The sequence below is a fragment of the Pristis pectinata genome, chromosome 11, assembly GCF_009764475.1.
Source record: "Pristis pectinata isolate sPriPec2 chromosome 11, sPriPec2.1.pri, whole genome shotgun sequence".
NCBI lineage: Eukaryota > Metazoa > Chordata > Chondrichthyes > Rhinopristiformes > Pristidae > Pristis > Pristis pectinata.
The window spans coordinates 16,889,318-16,914,372 of record NC_067415.1 but is presented as its reverse complement, the minus strand read 5'-3'; the positions used below and the strand labels follow the sequence as shown (position 1 = coordinate 16,914,372).

The window sequence follows — 25,055 nt, the reverse complement described above, 5'->3', positions numbered from 1 at the left end:
ATTATTTATCCGCCGAGTTCATTTTAACATTCTCCCACCAGTTCAAAAACTCAGCCGCAGGAGCAGAAATTGACAGGCAAACAAGAGGCGGGGCTTGAAACTGCGCCCATGATTGTGACGCGGCGGTGCTGACTGACAGACGAGTTACCCACTCCGGAGCAGAAATCGTCCTGCTGGCCTCGGCGATTGGGCGGTGGGTCGTCAAGGGGAGCCAATGAGTGTCGAGGGTGGGCGCAGTTTGGCTCTGCCGGAGCTCGGCAGGCGAACCACAGGCGAGCGAAGGCTTTTGCTTTGCTCTGCCTTTTGGTCAGGTCTGCTCTTCCTGGACGTTTTGTAGTGTTCGCCTGCTACCTCGAGGGGTTTTATTTAGCTTTTCTTTGGTACCTATGCGGGACTCATACGCCGCACAGAAAAGTGGGGGAGAAGGACCGGAGCAGGAGCGATAAAAAGCAAACACTCGTTATCATTAGCCTTTCATGCGCGTAAAAATTTGTGTTATAAATAAGAGCTCACGGAGAGACGGAAGGAGCGGAACGAGGGTGCGGACAGGAGAGCCCCAGCTCTTGCTATGAGAGAGACAGCGAAACTCCGGCGGGCGACTCGGTGAGCTATGAGATGAGGCTCAGGAATGGGACTGTGGCCACAGCGTTAGTGTTTGTCACCTCCTTCCTCAGCCTGTCCTGGTACACAGCTTGGCAAAATGGAAAAGGTACAGTTCAACAAGCAAATCCGGAATGCATTTTAAATGTGTATGATCAATTGAGAATTGTCTGACTGTATAAATTCAGGTCGAACAGAGACGTCTGTTTGGTACAAGCTAATGACCCCGCTGGTGGTTTGCGTTCGTGGCTAAAGCTGCCAACCGTCAATGTATTTACTGAGGAATGTTCTTGTGCAGTAGAGGGTTACTTGAAAATGTGCGTTTGTGACTTGAAGACTATTGAATGCGAAGAAAGCTGGTCGTCCCGAGATTACTGCTGTGTATTTTCCATTACGTTCACATGTTAGTCAGTTTGTGGAGTGTAGGTGACTTGTCGGCGACAGAGTTTGATTCACCTGAAAAGATGGGCCGTGAGGTGTAGATCTAATGGAACGGAAACAGGTCACCTTAGTCTATTATATCCACGTGAAAGAATATGTAAGGTTGAACTGTTTCGTTTGATTTATAAATACAAGGTGTTGGAAGCTCAGAATATTCCACTTTCTGTGACGGTTTTCTGACAATGTGAAATGGGTCAGATTGCCATTCCACAGGTATTTTAAAAATCCAATTTAAATAACTTTTAACAATTGTTGACTTTGCTCATTTGTAGTCAAGTATCTTAAATTCGGGTGAAGACTGCCTCAGACGCTGTATTGCTTAATTCACACAACGAAACTGGCCTTACCTGTGTTTTTCTTTATTCTTTCCACTCCCCGCAGAGACTGCCCTGCAGCTTAACCTAGCGTTACTGGAAATCTTAACTTTTTCTATTAGCATCATGTAGATGGAAACGAGGGTTTTGATGGCAGGTTACAGATTCTTGTGTCCTAGCCCTGGACTGGCTGCTCTTGTGTTCTTTGTAGATGTAAACATCATCTGGGAAGTGAGAAGAGGAAAGCACTGAGCTGTTAAAATAGACCAGATGAGAGATGGAATGCAGTCTAGTAAATTCTAATTTGATTTGCTCATTCTTTCCTGCTTTGAGTCTCTGTGGCCTTGTCTGCTGCTGGTGGGCATGGAAGGAACACAGCCTTGAGATTTCAGACTCAAATGCTGTCTGATGTTTGAAAATGTTATGGCTAATTGTTTACAAGAAGTTAAATTGCACCTTTTTCCTGTATTTATTACTATTATACATGAAACTATGATCAGCAGCTTGGTTATATGGCATGGAAAAAGAACCTTTGGCCCAACACATCTATGTCGACCAAGTTGTCTGCCTGAGCTAGTTCTATTTGTTTATGTTTAGTCCATATCCCTCTAAGACTTTCCTATGCATAACTTGCATTGATATGGCACTTTTAACAGAGGGGAAAAAAAATATCCAAGCTGCTTCACAGAAGCTAGTTAAACAAAAGTGAGTGTCAAACTGAAGAAGCATTAGAATGAGCAGCCAAAAGCTTAGTCCATGAGATGTTTTAATGTACACTTAGACCTTGAGTTTGGATAGAGATTTTTACAACATTGTGGCTTGATGAGCCAATATCATACTATTGAAGCATGATTACTGTTGTCTTTAAGGAAATGGGCAAGTCCCAGTAGCAGCATTTGAAATAAATGACACGTTCTGTACAGCAATGCACCAGGCAATTTATTGAACAGCAAATTCCCAAATGCAGCATTGAGACTAATAATGACCATTTTGGTTGTTGGATAAATATTTCCCAGAATATTGAGAGAACTCCTCCACTTTTCATTAAAAAAAAGTGGGAGGGGATTTTCCCAACCAAGTGGCAGGGGTTTGAGTGTTCACAACTCATCCAAAAGAGGGCATCTCCAGTGTCAGATAAAATTATTGGCATCTGGAGTGGGGCTTGAACCGAAATCCATTTTGACAATCGGAGTCGAGAATGTTGCTGCCATTGTAAGCCTGTTGCTTTGAAGATGGAGAAGGGAAGATGCTTGGGAAGGAGTTTCCAAAGCTTAATGCATAGTTGGCTGTAGACAGGATGAAAATAATGAACGGAAGGCGATGGGGGAGAAAAAGCCAAAACTGGGGGTAAAGGTAGGGCACTGAAACAATCAAATGCAATGAGCAATGCACAGAAGCATCTGAATTGTTATTGGCGTATTTGAAAAGAGTGATTAAAGCACTGGTCTAAAAATTCCTGCTGAAATATTGGCAAGGTTAGTAACATTTAGACCATAAGATAGAGGAGCAAGCCATTCAGCCCATCGAGTCTGCTCTGCCATTCAACTGTGGCTGATTTTTTTTTAAACCCCATCTTCCTGCCTTTTTGATTTTGACTTTTCTCCCCTTAACCCCCTTACCAGTGAAGAACCTATCAATCGCTGCCTTAAGTACACTCAATGACTTGGTCTCCACAGCCCTCTGTGGCAATGAATTCCACAGATTCACCACCCTCTGGCTGAAGAAATTCCTCCTCATCTCAGTTTCAAAGGGACGCCCTTTTATTCTGAGGCTGTGCCCTCGGATCCTAGACTCTCCTACTAATAGAAACATCCTCTCCACATCCACTCTATCCAGGCCTTATCAGATAGGTTTCAATGAGATTTCCCTCCCTCCCTCCCCCCCCACCATCACTACTACCCCAATCCTTCTGGACTCCATCGAGTACAGGTCCAGAGACAGGAAACACTCCACGTATGCTAGGCCTTTCATTCCTGGGATCATTGTTGTGAACCTTCTCTGGACCGTCTCCGGGGTCAGCACATCCTTGGTTCTGGGTCCAAAGTTGCTCACAATGTTTCAACTGTGATCTGACCAATGCCTCGTAAAGCCTCAGCAGTACATCCTTGCTTTTATATTCTAGTCCCCTCAAAATGAATGCTAACATTGCATATGCCACCTTTACCACTGACTCAACCTGCGAGTTAACCTTGAGGGAATCCTGAACTAGGACTCCCCAAATCCTTTTGCATCTCTGAATTTTCTCCCCATTTAGAAAGTAGTGTACACCTTTATTCTTCCTACCAAAGTGCATAACCCCACACTTCCCTACATGGTTCATTAAGTGTAAATGTTATAACAGCTTCAGATAAGAGCCCAAGCGTGGTTTAGCATAAAAATCCAGATGTTGCAGTTGAAGATAAGTTAGCTTCCCTAAAACAGCACCTCATTGTCTGGCTCTTTTGCACTGTACTATAGCTGCAAGGTAAACCCACCACAGAGAGGACATCCATTTCATCCATACTCTTTTAATAATGTGATAAGATTTAATTTTGGCCAATTAACTTTTTGGGATTGGAAATTAACTGTTGCATGTGTGAAATCTCATTCCTTTAGGTTTCAATTGCTGTTGGACTGTTAGAATTTTTTTCACATGCATTTTTCTCTCATTATCTCAATGGATTCCTTATTCACTTTCTGTACCTGATTTGGCTTTGAATACACGACTTCTAAATTACACATGCTGGTTTAGATTGTACTTGGGATGTTTACGTAGACATATATCAACTAAGCATAAAGACATACCTTTTGATTCAATTTGTCTGCATTGGTATGTGTTGCACAAGAATTTCCTCCCTTTCAGAAGGATTTGTCATTCTCACATCCTCTTTGGGTCTTTTTCTGCTATTTGACTTGAGGTTTTTGTGGTAATGAGTAATGCGTTCTAACAACTCTGAATAAGGGATTCTCCTAATTCCTCACAGGATTTATTAGTAATCATCTTGGATTTTTGGCATGCAGTTTTGAATTCTCCTACATTGCTCCCCACATCTATCCTCTCCAACTCAGTCATTATTTTACAGACTGATAACTGGTCATGGCATCATCTCCCCTTTTCCAGAGAGAAAACTGAACCTGTTCAGTCTTTTACGGTGGCTGCAATTTTTCAATTCTGTGGTTGTCTGTCGTAAATCACTTATGCATTTTCTCCAGTACCATTTGTTTTACACAATGGAGTCCAGAGCTGTGCACATTAGTCTAATTGTACAGTGACCAAGGTTCTATGTTTTAATAAAAAGGTGAAATATAGCACGTGCTGGAAATCAGAAATAAAAGCAAAAAATGCTGATAGGGTAGGTGGCATCTGTGGTGAAAGGTTGTTGACTTGTTTACATGTTTGAAGTTGGTTACATAACTTGTCGTACAGCTTTTAATGAATTATCTCCAGATAACTTTGCAGTTCTATCCCATTGAGTTTCTTCTTCTCTGGACTGTGGCCATGTCTATTTTTCCACACAAAACTGCATTTTCTTGTCGTCTTGCTCGTTTGCCTGCTACCTGTTCAGTTTCTAAGTTTTCTACATACTTTCAGTCTGGTTGTTTGAGGGGATTCATGATTGCTTGTACTACTGCCTTGGGTCCCAGATGTCCTCGGAGGGCCCCAGGCCTTTCCCATATCTTCATTTTGCTAAAGATAAAACCAAATCTGTTGAACCTTTTTTTGGTGGCTGCATGTTTTCAGTTCTGTTATGCTCTGCAAATCACTTTTGCTTTTTCCCCTAGTGCTTCTAGAGAAACTGGTTTCAGCAGCCACTCATAGTAAACAGATGATATTTGCATTTACTCCCATTCGGGGTTCAAGTTCAAAGCACTGTGAGAGGATGGGCCTTGTACTTAACTTCCCCTGCAAAGGTTCTCTCCCAAACTGCCCCTTTTTTCTTCTTAATTTCCGAAATGAAATTTATTCATAAAAATTATATGCAGGAACTACAATACAATCAATACATGTCTTTCTTTGTATTCATAGTGTGATCAAATCAATACATTTATTGTTCTGTCAAACCAGTACATACTATTTACAAAGCGCTAGTGCTATTCATGTGGTCTCTTTGAACAATATACCCAGCGAATGTTCGGCAGGCTGTTACACAGGATTCAGCCCTTCAGTGTCCAGTGGCAGCAGAACCTTGGATTTCAGTCCTTCCCCACAAAGCCTTTGCGTTTGGCAGCGGTGTGTCCCTTTGCACATACTCTTACAGCCTGGAATGTGCCGGTCAGTAGCATTCACTTATGGACATCTCATTGGTCTGGAAAACCAACAATTTTTGGGCAGACCAGAGTTGATGTTGATGCATCGCTGGGTATAGCCTGTAGATCTCTGTTATGCAGCTGATCAGGACGGACCTTGACAAGGACCCTTTTGCAGAACTTGGCAAACACACTGTCCACAAAGAGGTGGTTGATCATCTCATCCACATTGCAGCTATCATGAGGGCAGTGTGGGTTAGGAGTGAGACTCTGGAGGTGCAGGCTACTGACCCGCCCCTGCTGCAACATGCTGCCCTCTGACTAAAGCTATATAGCAAGACCCTGAGAAACCTGGATCACTTCCCGTAATCTTGGGAGCCATCTCCCAGTGAAGGCAAACATTGAAGTTCACCATTGCCTTCAATGTATTGGTTTATTAATGTCACTTGTACCGAGGTACAGTGAAAAACTTGTCTTGCATGCCGTTCGTACAGATCAATTCATTACACAGTGTATTGAGGTAGTACAGGATAAAAACAATAACAGAATACAGAGTAAACTGTCACAGCTACAGGGAAGTGCATTGCAGGCAGACAATAAGGTGCAAGGTCATAACAAGGTAGATCGTGAGGTCAAGAGTCCATCTCATCGTATAGGGGAACTGTTCAATAGTCTTAACAGTGGGATAGAAGCTGTCCTTGAGCCTGGTGGTACGTGCCCTCAGGCTCCTGTATCTTCTGCCTAAGGGGAGAAGAGAGAATGACCTGAGTGGTTGGGGTCTTTGATTATGCTGGTTGCTTCACCAAGGCAGCGAGAATTATGGATAGAGTCCATCGAGGGCTGACTGGTTTCCATGGTGTGCTGGGCTGTGTCCACAACTCTGCGGTTTCTTGCAGTCCCGGGCAGAGCAGTTGCCATACCCAGCTGTGATGCATCCAGATAAGATGCTTTCTATGGTGCATCGATAAACAGTGGTGAGTGTCAAAGAGGATATGCCAAATTTCTTAAGTCTCCTGAGGAGGTAGAGGCACTAGTAAGCTTTCTTGACCGTGGCTAATAAGCCTTAATGTTTTATCCATGATACAGTAGTAGGTATCAGAGCCCATTTTTAAATTGTGATCCATTTAGTGTGACTAACTTGCTGTGGGTAGTCCCTTATTGAGAAATATCAGATTGGCGGGGGGAGGGGGGTGGGTGGGTGGGTGAAGGGTATTTGAAAATCAAGACCACAGATCTGGTACAAGATTGGTGGTCTACTGGGCAGCAGTGATCCCTGCTCTGCCATGTGGTTCTGAGACCTGGACTACATGCAGCAGGAATTGCAAGTCACTGGAAAAATACCATTGATGCTGTCTCCACAAAATTTACTGGAAAGGCAAGTGAACCAATGTCACTGTCCTCTAACAAGTCAGTGTTCCCAATATTGAGGCCCTGGTTGTACTCTGTCAGCCACGTTGGACAGCCCATGTCATTTGTATGCCTGACACCAGACTCCCAAAACACATACTCTATTCTGAGCTTGGTCATGGGAAGGGATTGCTAGGTTGGCAGAGAAGACAATTCAAGGATGTGCAAAAGCCTCCTTGAACAAAGGCATCATCCCCACCTACTCCTGGAAATGCTTACCTGATGACAGCTGAAAGTGGTGGAGGAATATTCAGGATGGTATAAAGAACCTTGAAGTTATGCATCGGAAACACACAGAAGCTCTGCATAAGGGTCGGAAGCATTAGATCATCTCAAACTAACTCTGTGGAAGAGTGTTCAGTTCCCACAATTTCTTCATTTGCCTCCTTATAATACAGAAAACTGGAGTGGAAGTATATTATGGCTAACACGAGGGGACATAATTTTAAGGTGATTGGAGGAAGGTATCAGGTGGATGTCAGGGGTAAGTTTTTTTTTGCACAGAGTGGTGGGTGTGTGGAACGCACTGCCTGCAGAGGTGGTGGGGGCAGATACATTAGGGACATTTAAGATACTCTTTGACGCATGAATGATAGAAAAATATGTGGGAGGGAAGGGTTAGATAGCTCTTAGAGCAGGATAAGATGTCGGCACAACGTTGTGGGCCGAAGGGCCTGTACTGTGTTGTAATGTTCTATGTTCTGTCCTCAATCCTGAGGGCTGCAGTGGGTAGGGGGCAGAAGGAGGAGAAAACCCCCATATGTCACTCTCTAATGTTGTCATCATCATCATGCAGATAATACTCGTGCCCTACAACTACTTTGACTATAAAGAAACCATATGAATTTGTGTCTATGGTCTTTTCCAAAAAACAACAGGTGCCACTAAAATTCAAGCAGTTGCATGCATGGGAGGAAAATTTGCATATCCAGGGTTGGCTTCAAATTCATATACATGTGATGTAATCACCTTGCAGTGAAGGCTTCTTGACAGCATAAACAAATGCTGGTCATTGTTGGATGCTGGAAGGCTGAGGGAACTGTTGGCTTATAAGGTGGTTGCAGGGATACCAGAGAGTGCAGTATCTGTGCAAAACATTGTAGTCTAAGTACCTAATGGAGTGGAGTTCATTTCAATGCTAGGTGACTGAAAATGGAGTGAAAGGCAACAGCTATCATTTCCAGGTTATTTTACATCAGTTTAGAAGTTTGATTAGGCTCTTCCCAATGTGAGGTTTGCTTTCTGGTCTGACACAATCAAATGGAATAATAAAGTGTCATCATTCACCATCCAACTATCCTTTCGGAGCAGTGCGGAAATAGTTTGTCTATGTTGTCCTAGGAATGGCCAATATTGTTGATCCCGGGGACCACTGTTGCAGTGACACACTGGGACCCTGTTAAATCAAATCCAATACTTATTTACCTCCTATCCTTCAGCACCCATGCCGTTGTACTGAACCTATCCTCGTCTCATATTCTCTTACGATAGAGAAGGGAGCTATTCAGCCCAAGGAGTCTATGCTGGCTCTTGGAGCATTCCCATCAGTCCCATTCTCCCACTTATTTTCTTGTCACCTATTCTCTCTCACATGCCCACCAACTCCTTGATGACCTACACGAGGGGTAATTTACAGCAGCCAATTAACTTACCAGCCAGCATGTCTTTGAGATGTGGGAGGAAACTGAAGCATCTGAGGGAAACTCTGGCAGTCACAGGGAGAATGTACGAACTCCATATGGACAGCACCAAAGGTCAGGATCAAAAATGGGTCACTGGAGCTATATGATAGCAGTACTAACTGCCGCATTAGGGTGCTACCTTTCAAGCACTTGCAAGTTTTTTTTGATTTGGATTTGAAGTTTTTAAAACCACTGGAATACTGATATTGGAACTGTAACATGTACAAATCTTCAATCATTGGGAGTGTTTTAAGTTACCATATAATTAAGCATATTTTTTTGCATCACATTTTTAGAAATCTTGCTAAATTTTTAAGAACTTGATTGTAAAGAATGGACAGACCATCCAGTCATAAAAATCTAAGTGGTTACACTGGTTATGTTAAGGGACAGTTAATCCAGAGACCTTGTGATCTGTAGGCATGAATTCACCAAGTCAACTGGGAAATTCAGTTAGTAAGTAAATCTGGATTATATAGCTAGTACCAGCAATGGTGACCACAAATCTACTGGACTGTCATAAAAATCCTACTTGGTTCACTAATGTCCTTCAGGGAAAGAAATCTCTCATTTTTACCCACAGCAGCTTGTTTGTCTCAAAACTGCCCTTGGAAAAGATTTAGCAATCAACTCAGTTCACGGGCAATTAGCGATGGGTATTAAATACTAGTCATGCCCAAATTCTGAAAATGAATGAAAGTAAACCACAATTCTAGTCTGATTTCCCCAAAATATACTTTTTATTCATAATATTTGAAAACATATGTTACAATTCACAGATTTGTGTAAACCTTACATGTGTATCTTTCTACAAGGGACAGGTCTTAAGATATGGTCTAATTGAATGCTATATTCCATGGCAACTTGGCCAGACCCAAAACCAGGGACAGATAGAACCTTGCCACATGTGCATTGGCACTTGATGTTTGTATACCCAGGGTCTATGCACGCACTACATTAGTAAATTGTTCTCATTTATCTGTAGACTTGTATTCTGTGACTGTTGACTTGCTTCTGTGGATGAGATCCTTTTTTTGATTTTCAGGTAATGTGTGGAAGATAGCTCTGGTGACTCTGGCCCACACCCCATAGTTATGGGTTATGGACCACACTGGTGCTACACACAGCAACACTGACCTGATTGAACCTGATGATCAGGTTCCTTTATGCATTTTAGGGGTAGTATCACTTCCACGATTTGTTTCTGCTTCACCATGGCTAGAAGGTCCACCCAGTTCTCGGCGCATGTCTACACTACATTTCCAGCACTACCAGGTAATCAGACATGACAATGAAGAAGAAGATTCAGTTCCACTAGTCGCTGAAGAACATGGCTTCAGTTTACAAACTGACAGTGGGTCCAAGCGGAATACAATGATGCCATCCACATACAGGGATTCTATAATCTGAGTGCTGCTGCTACCTGGGATTGTCACCCCTCTGCCTTCCTGATGGATTTAGCAAAAGGCTTGATGCATCATATAAGTTAGACACAGGAGAGAGGGCAGCTTTCCCTGAGTCAGGATCCCACAATGTTTAACTGAGCACCAAGAATGCATAACCCTAGTTTTCATGCTCTACACTTTGATCTGGATGACTCCATTCCATGAGTTTACTTGCAAGGTATTTAAGTTACAAAGATGGTTGTCAAGATATGTGCTATAATCTCAGTTGTAGAATTCAAATATGAAAACAAAAGTGAGGTGAGGAATGGGAATCTAAACCAATACCCTTGCAATTGATTGTCAAATCTTAATTTCAACCTCTACAAAGAAATGCCACAGGCACCAAAAGGTTTCTCAAATTCAATATGCTGATGCATAGCTGCAACTTTAACTCTATTTTTGAGTTTAAGGGCATTGAACTGTAGCAACTCTTCTTCCCTTGATGATGATGATGATGAGACAGGCCTCCATCTCCTATTGTAACCTTTAGAGACTGATCACGTGACTTAGATGTCATATCATGGATTACTAAAGACTGATCACCCTCAAGTTCACTGGTCTGTGTAGTTTTTGTGCCCTGTTTCAGACAACAGAGTACTGCTTTACACAGTACAAGACATTAATATTCCATTACTGAGTCCACACAACTGCATAAGAAAAAACTTGTCAATGCTGCCAAGTTCTATAGAGTCTCAAAAGATTTGAAGAAACTTTTTCACTTGCTTGCCCCAGTGGAGGCCACCTATGAATTCCAAAGGAATGAGAGTTGCGTCTTTTTGGGCTAGTGGGGAGGGGGAATAAAGTTGAGTCACTAGTCAACCTTGCCCGATAGGATTTTGTGGTATCATGATGTACTTTGCAATTTTCTGCACGTCAGGTGCAGCAGGTCATAGGGCAACTCTCCTTCAACTCTGGGGGCTCATGAACAAATAACGGGCCACACTGTGGTGTGACCAGTAGAGCTGCTTCCTCGCGGCTTCAGTGAACTGGGTTCAATCCTGACCTCTGGTGTCTATGTGGCGTTTGTACGTCCTCCCTTTGGTCTTGTGGGCTTCCTCTGGGTGCTCAGGTTTCCTCCCACATCCCAAAGACTTGGAGGTTGTAGGTTAATTGGCAGCTGTACATCATCCCTAGTGTGTTGGGGAGAGTTGATGGGAATCAAATAGGTCGTGGAAATGGGTGATGACAGACAGCACAGCTTGGTGGGCTGAATGGCCTTTTCCATGCTGTGTGACTCTGACTTTCTAATGCCTTAAAGTAAATTCCGCTTTTTGTAATAGTTATTCTAATGATGATGACATTTTAAAAAAAACAAAGTTGGTTCAACAATTCCCCACATATAGATTGCACAAGAATATTGCAATAGTTGAAGCACAAATGCATTTAGAGGGAAGCAATTTAAGCACTTGACAAAGACAGACACTGTGGAAGATTGATCGAGTTAGATGAAGTAGTGCAAGAGAAATCTTGCATCAAGGATAAACATTACTCAAAGCACTGACTTTACAGCACAGAAGGAGGCTGTACAGCTTGGCAGATCAATCCCATCGGTCCCATTCTCTTTCCTCCTTTCACGTGTTTATCAACTCCTCTTTGGTTCTTTTGCCATTTACGGGCACTAAGGGGTAATTTGCTGCAGCTTAGCAGCATGTATATGGGATGAGGCAGGAAACTGAGTGCCTGGTGGAAACCTATGTCTTTGCAACGTGGGAGGAATCCAGAGCACCCAGAGGAAACCCACAAGACCACAGGGAGAACGTACAAACACTACATAGACACCACCCGAGGTCGGGATTGAACCCAGTTCACTGAAGCTGTGAGGAAGCAGCTCTACTAGTCACGCAACCCACGTACAAACTCCACATCGACATCCTCGAGGTTGGGATTGAACGCAGGCCTCGAGCTGTGAGGCGGCAGTACCAACTGCTGCACAATCAGGCCACATACAGATCAAACGGCTAAGTTCTGTGCTGTAGGTTCTATGCAATAAGGTCGAATCATGACCCCATGCAAACATTGTGAAGAGATTTCAGAACTAGGTCATCAGTTCACACTGAATGCCTCAGGAGCCCAACACTTAAATCTGAATGTTTTGCCAAGACCTTCTGTAGCAGATGGGAGGAGTGACTGAATGTTATAATAGATAACCAAGCTATTTTTGGGTAATGTTCAACAGGCAGCCGGTCAGGGAGAAAGGGAAAGAGCAAGACGGACACAGGGAGGAAGGGGCCAGAGGCAGAGGGGAGGGGGATTCGGAGGCAGATAAAGTGGAGGTTTATTGATGCAGGGAGAGAGAGGAGGAGGGAATGTGCAGAGAAGCAAGGGGGGGGGGGCAGTGGCAGGAAGCAGAGGGATAGAAAAAAGAGAGGAAAGTGGCCGCAGGGGTGGGAGTCAGGGGCAGGAGGAGAGGGGCTACAACAGTCAGAAGTTGGCAGTGATGGTAATGGCAAAACTTACTATGATTTGAGTTGCATGCTGACTGAGGTCCCTGAAAGAACCAGAACGATAAAGTTTTGGGTGAGCTCAGTTGAAGCAGCCAGGATACCACCCAAGTAATATCAGAAAAGCCTAGCTCTGAGCCAACAGGATCATTAACATGCATGGTGTAGAAATGGCTGTTGTCCTTTAAAGCTGCGGCTTCCCTCTGCAGGTCAAGGATTTTAGGAAGTGATTCACCAACAGGTGAGTCAGTGTAACTATCAGTCACAAAAGAGGAAAAAGAGCTGTGTGCTATCACTGAAACCAACTTGTGTCTGCCTCTTGCAAATGGAGGTAGTGTATTCACGAGCATGGGGCCTTTTTTGTACATAATGTTTCTTAAGGTTTCCTCATCTCCCCCATTTGTTACTAGGTCCATCACTAGATTTCCAAATGGTAACTGGCAGAATTTCTTTTTCATTCAAAGCTTCAAGCCAGGAAATAAAAGGGAACAGTAATGATCAGCAAGATGTCCTTAATGAACAAGGGAGTAAAAGGCTACGTGGGAAAATGAGAATGTGAGGCTGAGGTTATAATTGGATTGGTTATGATCCTATTGAATTGCGGAGAAGGGTCGAGAGGCTTCTCCTGGTCTTAATTCATGTGTTTGTATGTTTCATTGGCTCAAGTAGCTGAAATTACAATGTCCAGACATTGCCCAACTTGTCATGTAGTAAAACACACAAATTGGAGCGATCGGATGTGGAGTCTGATATGAACGAGCAGCATCTTGGGGAAAATTCAGCTTCTGGTAATGGAGCATGTGAACAATAATTTCTGGATTCTTCTGTAAAATGCAGAATGATGGCAGGGCTTCAAACCCTCATCGAGAGTTTGGAACATTTCCCCCAAGGTGTGCGTTAGATAGATGTAATAGGGCTGCAGGCTGCAGCCTTGACACAAACTCGCATCACATCAGAGAAGGGGTCCTATTTAGAAATATGACAGCTGCAGGAATATTTGCAAGCCTTCCCCCACTGCTTGAGAAAATCTGTCGCTCAATGCAGGAATTAAGCATTGCATATCTTTGGAATATTCAAAATGGTTTGCCAAGGCTGTTGCAAGTTTTCACAGGAGCATCTCCAAGGGACCAGGAGATGTTCAGTCAGTTCTCCCTTGGAGATTTATGTAACCTGCTTTCTTACCTTTCACTACCTTAACCCAGCAATGTTGGGGTCTGTGTATAATCTTGAGGTTAGTCTCATCATTTGTTAACAAGTTAATAATTTGCAATTGAGAAGAGAACTTGAAATTATACAAAATGATGCATTAAATCAATATATTTATATGCAATGCTCTGACCAAAGTGCAAATGGAAAGCAATCAAATGAAATACAAAACTTGATATAGTCAGTACAATTTATGAGAACAACTTTTGCCATTGTTTTGGTTTTGTTCCCATTTTCAGTTCTCAGTATTTCATAACAAGATAAACCACTTCCTTGGTCACATTGCTGCAGAGTAGCAGAAACCCACCAGAATTACATATGTACTTTGTGCTCCCATTTAGAAGGCCTTAGGTTGCTGTCACACTTTAACAACTTTCTCAATTTGCCCTACCTTGTTCAACAAATATTCATATGTATCCCACCTCCCTCTGTTCTGCTACCCCTTTTAGAAATATGCCCTTTAGTTTATATTGCATCTTCTAATTCTGCCTATCAAAACATAAATTCACATATCTCAATATTAAATATGTAACCCTCCATTACTCTTATTGCTATTCTCCTCACATTTCATTGTGCTTCCACATTTTGCATCCTGTACAAATTTGGAAATTGTGCACTGTCCACCCGTGTCCAAATATTTAATCCCCTGTACTCTTTCTGGTCAGAAGTAATAGCTTGTTAAATTAAGACTTGATGGGTTTCAGGAGCCATTGTTTAGCTACTTCCTACAAGAACACTGTCCTTTTTTTCATCAACACTTGTTTCAACAGTTTCCATCCCTCCATCCTAGGTACTAAACACCCCTGCGAAGATGTATTGATATTTTCCTTTGTATTGAAGGCAGGATGCAATAATGTAGTCCATTGTTTGATCTAGATTACTGCATTTGCAGAGTTTGATTTGTCATTTATGCATTGAATGGCTATATCACTCGAGCCCAAGGAAAATAGAGTCTTAGACTTGGACAGCACAGAAACAAACCCTTCAGCCTAACTCGTCCTTGCTGACCGAGATGCCCATCTAAGCTAGTCCCATTTTTCCTATCCATGTACCCATCCAAATGGCTTTTAAATGTTATTGTACCTGCCTCAAGCACTTCCTCTAACAGCTCATTTCATATACGCACCACCCTCTTTGTGAAGAAGTTAGCTCTCGGGTCCCTTTTGAATCTTTCCCCTCTCACTTTAAATCTATGCCCTCTATTACTCCTTGGTCTCCTACACTCCAAGGAATAAAGTCCTAGCCCGCATAACCTCTCCATATAACTCAGTCCCTCAAATCTTGGCAACATTCTCACAAATCTTCTTTGCACTATTTCCAGCTTAATGACATTTCCTATAACAAGGTAACCAAAACTGTACTCAATACTCCAGAAGTGGCCTCACCAATGTCTTGTACAGCTGCAACATAACGTCTCATATCCTTTATTCAGTGCCCTGACTGATGAAGACCAGCATGCCAAATGCTACCTTCACGCTGTCTACCTGAGATGCCACTTTCAGGGAACTATGTACGTAGAACTAGAACAGCACAGGAACAGGTCCTTTTGGCCCACGATATCTGTGCTGAGCACAATGCCAAATTAAACTAACTCTCTTCTGTCTGCACGTAATCCATATCTTGCCATTCTTTGCATATTCATGTGTCTATTAAAAGCCTCAAATGCTACTCTGCTATTTGCTTCCACCACTATCCCTGGCAGCCTGTTCTAGGCACCTACCACTCTATGTGTATTAAACAAAAACTTGCCTGGCACATCTCCTTTGAACTTTTCCCCCTCTCACTTTGAATGCATGTCCTATAGTATTTGACATTTTTACCCTGGGGGGGGGGGGGGGGGAAGGATTCTCTCTCTCTCTGTCTATGTCAGGCCCTTATCTATGCCTCTCATAACTTTATAAACTTTGATCAGGTCTCCCCTCTGCGTCCAACAGCCCAAGTTTGTCCAAGCTCTCCTTGTACTTCATACCTTCTAATCCAGGCAGCATCCTGGTAAATCTCTTCTGCACCTTTTTCTAAACCCTCCACATCCTTCCTGTAGTGGGGTAACCAAAATCGCATGCAGTACTCCAGGTGTGATCTAACCAAAGTTTAACATCGCTGCAACATGACTTCCTTACTCTTATACTCAATGCCCCATCCGATGAAGACAAGCATGCCGTAAGCCTTCATTAGCACCCTTTCTACTTGGATGGCCACTTTTGGGGAGCTATGGACTTGGACCCTAAGATCCCGCTGTACATCAATGCTGTTAAGGATCCTGCCATTAACTGTATACTTGCCCATTACATTTGACTTGCCTAACACATGCCTGATTAAACTCCATCTGCCATTTCTCTGCCCATGTCTGTAACTGATCTATATCCCGCTGTATCCTTTGACAACTTTCTTCACAGTACACAGCTCCATCTTTGTGTTGTCTGCAAACTTACTAACCCACCCATCTACATTTTAATCCAAGTCACTTAAGCCCATCAGTCCCACAGTGTTCATTTAACCTGCCCATGCCTGTCCTTCCTTTCAGACTTGCTTGTCATAATATCAGCCTTCCCCTCAACCCCTCCACTTGCTGGCCTGCCGCTCAGGTTACCATCCCCCGCCACTCTAGTTTCAACCCTCCCGAGTAGCACCAGTGAACATCCCTGCGAGGATATTGGTTCCCCTCCAGTTCAGGTGCAACCCATCCTTCTCGTACGGGTCCCACCTGCCCTGGAAGAGAGCCCAATGATCTATATATCTGAAGCACTCCTTCCTGCACCAGGTCCTTAGCCACATATTAAACTGCACTACCTTCTTTCCTCACTAGCACGTAGCACGGCTAGTAATCCAGAGATTACAAACTTGTAAATCCTACTTTTTAACTTGCTACCAGCTCCCTAAAATCACTTTGCAGGATGTCCTCTCTCTTCCTGCTTATGTCTTTGGTACCAATATGGTCCATGATCACTGGCTACTCAACCTCCCCTCTGAGTGTCCTGTGCCTGCTCAGAGATGTCCTTGACCCTGGCACCAGGGAGGCAACAGACCATCCTGGAGTTTCACTCCCGGCCACAGAATCACCTATCTATGCCCCTGACTAAAATGTATCCTATCACTATTGCTCTGCCTTGTACACCTTGGTCCATAGTTTAAGTTTATTGTCATGGGCATACATACCCAGGTATAAATGCCGTGAGAATTAGCTTTTTGCACAAGCAGCACAGTACATTACAAACATGACAAATATAAGCTAACATAAACTTAAATTAACAAATTATATACACACGACAAAATGAACGTGACAAAATGAACGTAACAACATGAGTGCAAGTTGAGAGAGAGAAAAGAGTCCAAGGTAGTGTAAGGGTTTTGATTGATATTGATCACAATGTGAATGAGGCCATTTGACCATCGAGTGTGTGCTGGCTCGCAGCAGAGCAATCCCATCACTTCCATTCACTCAATTCTTACTCCCCTGGAGGTATGCAATTTATTCTTTCTCATATGCCCACCTATTTCCCTTGGTGAAACTGAGGAAGCCTTGATGTTGTGTCTGGAATGGACATCACTTTGAGATTAACATCTGCTTCAAAAAGTGCACAATTTATAAATGTGGCAGGAAGGAGATGATTAATATGATGATAATGTCCATATTAGAATACACAAACTGCAAGAAGAGGAATAGCAAGTGAAACCATATGGGTAATGGTGTTCTTCAAGGGGAGAAAATGTTGACTAGCATACTTGGGAAATCTCTGTTCCTTTATAACTATTACCATTGTGACAATAAACAGCCTTCTGGGCAAATGGACTGGAATCAGTTTAGCTGAAATACTGCATTTCTGACTGTATTAGCCCAGCATTGTGTTCTCAGGTGTGAGATGCAGGTTGTAAAATACAATCTTCTGCTTCAGGGCAAGTGAATAACAATGCAAGATGTGTATGTTGGTTGGTGGGGGTGAAATGGGGGGAGTTGATGGGAAGAATCACTTGACAACAATCCACAAAATCTCAGATTACAACACAATGAGGCCATTCAGCCCATTGAATCTGTGCCAGTTTGATGCGAGAACAATCCAGCTCATTCCATTGCTCTGGGCCCTGATTTTTGTTTTTCTCTCCTTTTTATTCAGTTCCCTTTTGAATTCCAGCTGGCGCTTTCCAGTTCCAAGAACAATCTGTTTTTTTTACAAAAGCTGGTGGAATGCTGGCTTTTAGTGCAAGAGTATGCAGTATAAAAGTAGGGAAGCCCTGGTGTACCTTTTTACAATGCTGGTAATTCTGCACCTCTACAACTGTGTGTAATTTTGTGCCCTGCATTTGAGGAAGGATGTACTTTGTGGATAGTTCAGAGAGGGTTCTTTAATTGAAGGAGTTGACGTATGAAGATTGGTTGAGCAGGTTTGAAGAATGAGAAGTAATCTATTGAAATAATAAGGCTCCGAGAAGGATTTGACAGGGTGGATTCTGACAGAATGTTTCTCCTCTAGTGGCATTATCTAAAACATTTGCAGAATTAGGAGTTGCCCATTTTGGAGTGGAGATGAGGAGGAATTTCTTCTCTCAGAAGTCTTGAATTTTTGGAATTCTGTACTCCAGAGAGCTGTGGAGGACAGAGCCATTGAATATATTCAACGTGGAGAGTCCAGGACATTTAAACTACAAGAGTCAAGGATTATGGGGAGAGCATAGAAAAGATTGGATCTTGCTGAATGGCCCAAGAGATTCGAGAGGCTGATTGGCCAGCTTCTTATGACTAAAAGTTTGTTTTCCTTGTGTCAACTTCACTCTTTGCCCTTTTGTCCTCAAGTCTTTCTGAGCAGGACCAGTTTCTCTCTCTTTAAATATGTGTTAGATCCCCTTGCATTTTCTAAGGAGAGTGAGCACAGATTCTCCTGTTTACCATATAACAAAAGTCCTTCATCCCTGGAATCATTCTAGAAAATCTCTTTTGCACCTACTCCCAGAAATGGACACACTATTCCAGAAATGGTCTAACCAGTGTTTTGCAAATGTTCAGCAAAACTGCCTAGATCGTAGAGAGAAACCGCATAGAAACGAGCCCTTCAGCCCAGCCAGTCTGCATCGACCATCAAGCGCACGTTTTTACACGTGCTAACCCACTTTGCCATCAACTCCCATCCATACACTAGGGGAAATTTACAGTGGCCGATTAACCTACCGACCTGCTTGTTTTTTTTTGGTTTCTCCAATGAAGAGGAGACCACATTATGAACATTGCAGCAATACACAAAATTGGAAGAAGTGCAAGTGAATCGCTGCTTCACCTGGAAGGACTTTTGGAGTACTTGGATCGTAGGAAGGGAAGAAGTAAGAAGACAGGCATTGCATATCCTGTGGTTGCCTGGGAAAATGCTGTGGGAAGGGGAGTGGTTGGTGGAGCTAGAAGAGCAGAGGCAATGGTCTCTTTGGAGTGCTGAGAGGAGAAGATGTCTGGTGGTGGAACCTTGTTGAAGGTGGCAGAAATTATGGTGGATGGCACAAGAGACTGTAGATGCTGGAATCTGGAGTAACAAACAATCTGCTGGAGGAACTCAGCAAGTCAAGCTGCATCTGTGGGGGTGGCGGGGGGGAAGGAATGCAGGGTTTCCTGATGCAGGGTTTCATCTTGAAATGTGGACAATTCCTTTCCTCCTATAGATGCTACTCGACCCACTGAGTTCCTCTGGCAGAATGTTTGTTGCTATTGAATGTGGAGATTGTGAGTGGTGAAATCAGAAATGTGAGAAATAGAGGAAATTTGGTGGAGATGTGGGAAGCAGCCAAAAGCTGAACAGAGTTGAGGGTGAGTATTTACAGTAATGTGGAGTGTTACCTCTGTTGCTGTCCATGTGGAGTTTGCATGTTTTCCCTTTGACCACATGGGTTTCCCTGAGTGTACCAGTTTCCTCCCGAATCCCAAAGAAGTACAGGTAGATGGGTTAATCAGCCATGTAAATTGTCCCTAGTGCATAAGTGAGTAGCACAGTGTGGAGCGAGTTGATGGGAATGTGGGGAGAATAAAATGGGATTAGCATAGGATTAGTGTAAATGGGTAATCGATGGCCAGTGTGGACTCAGTGGGCTGGAGGGCCTGTTTCTGTGCTCTATAACCAGGACTCCATGATGATGAGAAAACAAATGAAGTTTAAAGTGAATGTAGATGGTGAATGTTTTGGTTCCTGCTGCACATGTCTGACCAGTGTTGCACAGGGAATTTTGGATTGAGAACACTTAGTCTATGAAAGAAATTGCAAGCAAAAGTCAGGCTCAGAAGATTCACTTGTCCTCTGGGCAATAGGAGATCAAGCCCAAGGCAACTAGTAGATGACGGTCCCTCTGTGTGCTGTAGTCCGTCAGAACAGGGCTGTAAGTGGAGTGCTCTTGCGAAGGCAGAGCCCAGGAGTAATTCCTCAGAAGGGAAGTAGTAGTAAGTGGATTCACTAAAGAGGTAAAGGAGAGAAGAGAAGTGTGGTTTAGGAATTGGAAGAGAAGGAAAATCAGCATGAAAGAGAGCTTGAGAATTAAAGCTGTGTTAATAGGTAACAAAGTAGATACTGCTACCACTGAGTTTGTGATATTTATTTGTGTTCCAAATAATTATATTACTTTGTTTACCTTGGGTATCAGTTAGTTAGTAGATGTTTGTGTTAGGTTCATGTACATTTTGCACTGAAAGTAGCATGTTCAAAGTTATGGAGAAAATTTTGTTAAAACAACTATAGAGAAGGATGCCAGACTAAATGTGTGAACGACATGGAGAGGTGGTTGATTGGAATCACTAATGCCTGAAGGAAACCCTTCAGAGATGTTGAGTACAGCTTGTGCAGAGTTTTGTAGATGAGAAGAGTAAGAAACTGAGTGAATTTGTGTTTGGTTGAAGTTCACAATAGTATATACTCTGGAAATTACTTGTATAATTTCATATAAACTCTCATTCAGTATTTATGCATTCAGAATTCTCATGCAACCAGCAAAAAAAAAATTCTAAGAATATTAAGTAATTTGTTTTTACGAGAACAAGCTCAAAGCATGAATTTTATTTCAAGTGTCCTGCAAAATCAGTTTGAAAAGACATCTTTATTTACATTTATATACAAGTGCAGTGCAGTTGTAGGCTGATTAGCAGCAACACCTTCTTAAGATTTGGCACTTCATGTGATGGCGAGTACAGTCATTCATTTGATATTCTTGCTGTATTTTGCATTAATATTGTTTAGCCCTAAATTATAGAATTGCAGTGTGAAGTTTTGTTATTTTAAAGGGTAAGGATATGACATATAGTTTGGCAATTTATTTAAATGTTTAAGAATGGAATACTAGTGTGTGATGTACAGTAATTTTTCTTTTGAGCCCCTTTCCCCATGGATGTTGGATAGCTGAGGGTATACTGTATTTAAAAAAAACAAATAAGTGGATAGATTATTCTTGTGCTGTACTATTCTATATTCTGTATATATACTGTGCTTTGCATGATCTTGCTACTTTTTAGCTTTAGAGGGTTAGCAGTCTATAATGTACCTTCAGGAACTGAATGTACTATGTTGTACTAGACACTGCTGTTTAGATTCTGAATGGCTGCTTGCAACAGACAATGTCCTTGGGATACTACCACACTTTTTCTCCACAAAAGCTCCCTGATTTGTTGTTAGTTCATATTATTAGATAATCAAATAATTATAGCGGTTGCTACCACGGAATGAACACGACGCGAGTCGTAGAGTTTCAGAACAGATCTGGTTTATTTTCCCGCCTTGCGCGGGCCCTTTAAGGGAGACTGTTCCCGCCCAATGCAACAGGCAATGACATATATGCTACGTCATCAAGTCTTTCCTGCGCGCGGGTTCTCCCCGTCGCTTGGGGAAGACTAAGGCCTGCCACCATCTTGGGCCTCGCCGCTCCGACGCCGTGCGACCCGTCTGCCGAGCCAGTTCGCTTACCCGGATGGTGAGTCGCTACATAATGTTAATTTGTCCAAAGCAACAAAAACAGTTATGAAATGTACAGGATTTTGTAATGTTTCATAACCATTTTCTCAACTGGTCCTGCAATCTTCAAAGGCGTGCACAAATATATCTGGGTCTCTCTTCCTAATCTGAGAATTAGACCTTTTGTATCATGCTGGTTTTCCTTGTCTTTCCTACCAAAATGTAATATGTTTCTAGTACTAATTATTTTTTTCTCTTGGACTTCTCTCTGTTAAATTCAACCTGCCATTTTGTAGGGTAGTAGCAGAGAAAGCAGAATGACTAACATGCACCCAGGCAGATCTCTCAGAGTACTGGGATTCGAAATATTATGTTTTGTTGGTCAGGACATCGGTGGGAAAAACTCCCATGCTCTTCTACAAAGCAATCTCATGGGATATTCTACATCCATCCGAGAGGGGAAGACAAGGCTTTGCTTTATGTAACATTGGAGAGATGGTACCTTTACCAGTGTAGGAATCTCAGCATTACACTTGACTGACAGTCCAGATTTGTACCCAGTTTTCTGGATTGAGATTGGAACTCAGAGCCTTTACCTCTGAGACTATTTGGGGCTCGACTGACTCGAATGTTAATTGAGATTTAGGTCCCAATCTGCCTCAGGAGAACCGTAGTGAAACTCCACCAGGTGAATATTTTATCCCTGCAACTGTGCAAAGTGATACAACTGCCCCACACCACCTCCCTCGCCACCATTCAGGACCCTAGACAGTCCTTCCAGGTGAGGCAGCATTTCACCTGTGAATCCGAGGGTGTCACTTATTGCATCTAGTGCTCCCAGTGCGGTCTCTGTGTTGGTGAGACCCAATGCAGATTGGGTGACTGCTTCATCGAGCACCTTCACTCCATTCGCTGCAACATCCAGATCTCCCTGTGGCCACCCACTTCAATTCCACATCCCACTCCCATACTGACGTGTCTATCCATGGCCACCTCTATTGCCACGTTGAGGCCAGACGCAGGTTGGAGGAACAGCACCTCATATTTCGCCTTGGTGGTCTCCAACCTGACGGTCTCAACATCGATTAACTTCCAGTAACCCCTCCCCTTCTCTCCCCCCACCCCCCCTTGTCTACCCTCATTCCTGTGCCTCACTGACCCCATCGCTTTCCCCTCCCCCAACCTTATGACATACCCATCTATTCCCCACCTCCCCTTTATTCCGTGGTCTACTGCCCTCTCCTGCCAGATTCCTCCTCCTTTAGCCCTTTGCCTCTTCTACCTATCATCTCCCAGCTTCTTGCATCACCCCCTTTCATTCCCAGCTACCTTCCCCCCTCACCTGGACTCGCCTATCACCTGCCAGCCTGTGCTCCTCCCCCTCCCCTTCTTCTTCTGGCTTCTGCCCTCTTCCTTTCCAGTCCTGATGAAGGGTCTCTACCCAAAATGTCGACTGTTTATTTCCCTGCATAGATGCTGCCTGACCTGCTGAGTTCCTCCAGCATTTTGTGTGTTGTTATAGGTGAATATCTTCATTGCTATCAATGGACATTTATGTGGAAGCAACTTACCAAGCACCATTATCTTATCCTGGTATTTATCCTAAACAATTATATGCCCAGTATTCTGTCGGTCTCGTTTTACAAAGGGTGCAGAATCCTTTAGAACTCTTAAGCATTTGGTAGACTTGTATCACTTCAGAATAAATGCTGAGCAAAGGGTGGATTCTCTGCTCCCATTTCCTACCCATGAGTCATGGCTCAATTTATCGGTAAACTCTTCTAGCTCGACTGAGCAAGGGGAAGAGACTTGCAACTGAGGCGCTGTACTCCCTGTTCATTGTCCCTCTCGTACAGGAACCTAGCACTTTAAATGTGGGTCTGATTGACTCGTATTCTAGAAATATATTTTGGTGCCAAAGACCATATTATCTCCCCTGACTGTTTTAAATTGAAATTGGAATTTTTAATGTAGTAATTTAGCAGGGTCTCCTCTCAATAATTATCTTAAAGGAACTGACATGCCCATTACATGAATACAACTTAAAATGCAAGGCACGTCCTGGAGAGCCTCAGTAAATGTTCTGAGTTGGAATAAATTAGCTCCAAGTGTAAAAGAATAGGGCTCGTGGGATGACAAACACACTTGTTATAAAAGGTAGTTTTCAAAGCACAAAGGATGGTAATTAACAAACTGCTGGAGGAGCTCAGTGGGTCAAGCAGCATCTGTAGAGGGAAAGGAACTGTCGACATTTCGAGCCCAGGCCCTGCGTTGAGGACTCAAATGTTGACCATTCTTTCCCCTCCCACCACCCCACACACACATAGATGATGCTTGACCTGTTGAGTTCCTCCAGCAGTTTGTTTTTTGGCTCTGGATTCCAGGATCTGCAGAATCTTATATACATCCGCACAAGGTAATTAGATGTTAATGCATTCTGCTCCAGGCAGAAATGAAACAAAGGACATTTAAGTGCAAGTAGACAAAGGTGAGGCAAATAACTTCTTCTCAAATGGGAAAATGACTAGGTATAAATTCTTTTTGTGTAACAAAATAGTATTTCTGTAACTGAGTGAATGGGCCTCGAATAAAAAATGTTCTTTCTCTGGAAATGAATTTTCTGATTTTTTTTTATTATTAATCCAAGAACAAAGTATATTTTCATGACTCTATACAATCTGCATTGAAATTAAAGGAGAGGTAGATGGCCTCCCCATGTTATGAACACCCGACTTATGGACACTCCATACATGGGAATGAGTGTTTAGGAGAGTGGTGGGATGGATGGAGCTGGATTTGCCGGCTGCTGTGGGGCTGCAGGCTTCTTCTGCCGTGTAGGAACACGGCAGTTCCGCGCGCCTTCTCTCCCCACCCTCTTGCCTCCCCCAGAGCCACGACTATCGGGGGCTGGCTGGAGCCGACCAGTGCTGGGAGCGCTCAGGGGTCTCAGTCGCTCACGCACTGAGTTAGGCTGGTGACCACTCTTCCTGCGCTCGCTCACTCTCTCATCACAGCTATTTTTTGCAATCCTCTTCCACACGCTCTTTTTGTTCATTTCTGACTTGCAAACGGTTCTCAGGAATGAAACTCTGTAACCTGGTGACTAATTATATGTGCGTTTTAAGCTGCCTCAATACCCCAATGCTGTAATGCAATGGTGGGTAACATCCATCCCTCAGCAGGGGTAAACACTTGGCAATCCTGCAATCTTTGGTTCTGTCCTGTCTGGCTAATTGCCACATGAGTTGATCCAGCTTTTGGCTTGCCAAGAATCCAGGGGACAGTCCTAACTCCTTAACACAACTGACCTGTGATATTAGATATTGGAACAAGTGCCTGGGAATGAACACTCTGGAGACTGCAGCTGACGACCTGCATTGGCACT

The 25,055-nt window shown here is 43.2% G+C and overlaps 1 protein-coding gene across 1 annotated transcript in view; it reads left to right on the top strand.

Moving 5' to 3' along the window:
• The first annotated feature begins 225 nt into the window (after nt 1-225).
• Nucleotides 226-25,055, top strand: part of mgat4a (alpha-1,3-mannosyl-glycoprotein 4-beta-N-acetylglucosaminyltransferase A) — a 197,299-nt gene continuing 172,469 nt past the window's right edge. The window contains exon 1 of the mRNA XM_052026335.1: nt 226-709. Within this exon, the coding sequence (XP_051882295.1) occupies nt 616-709 (94 nt within the window). The 5' untranslated portion in view covers nt 226-615. The remainder of the gene's footprint in view (nt 710-25,055) is intronic.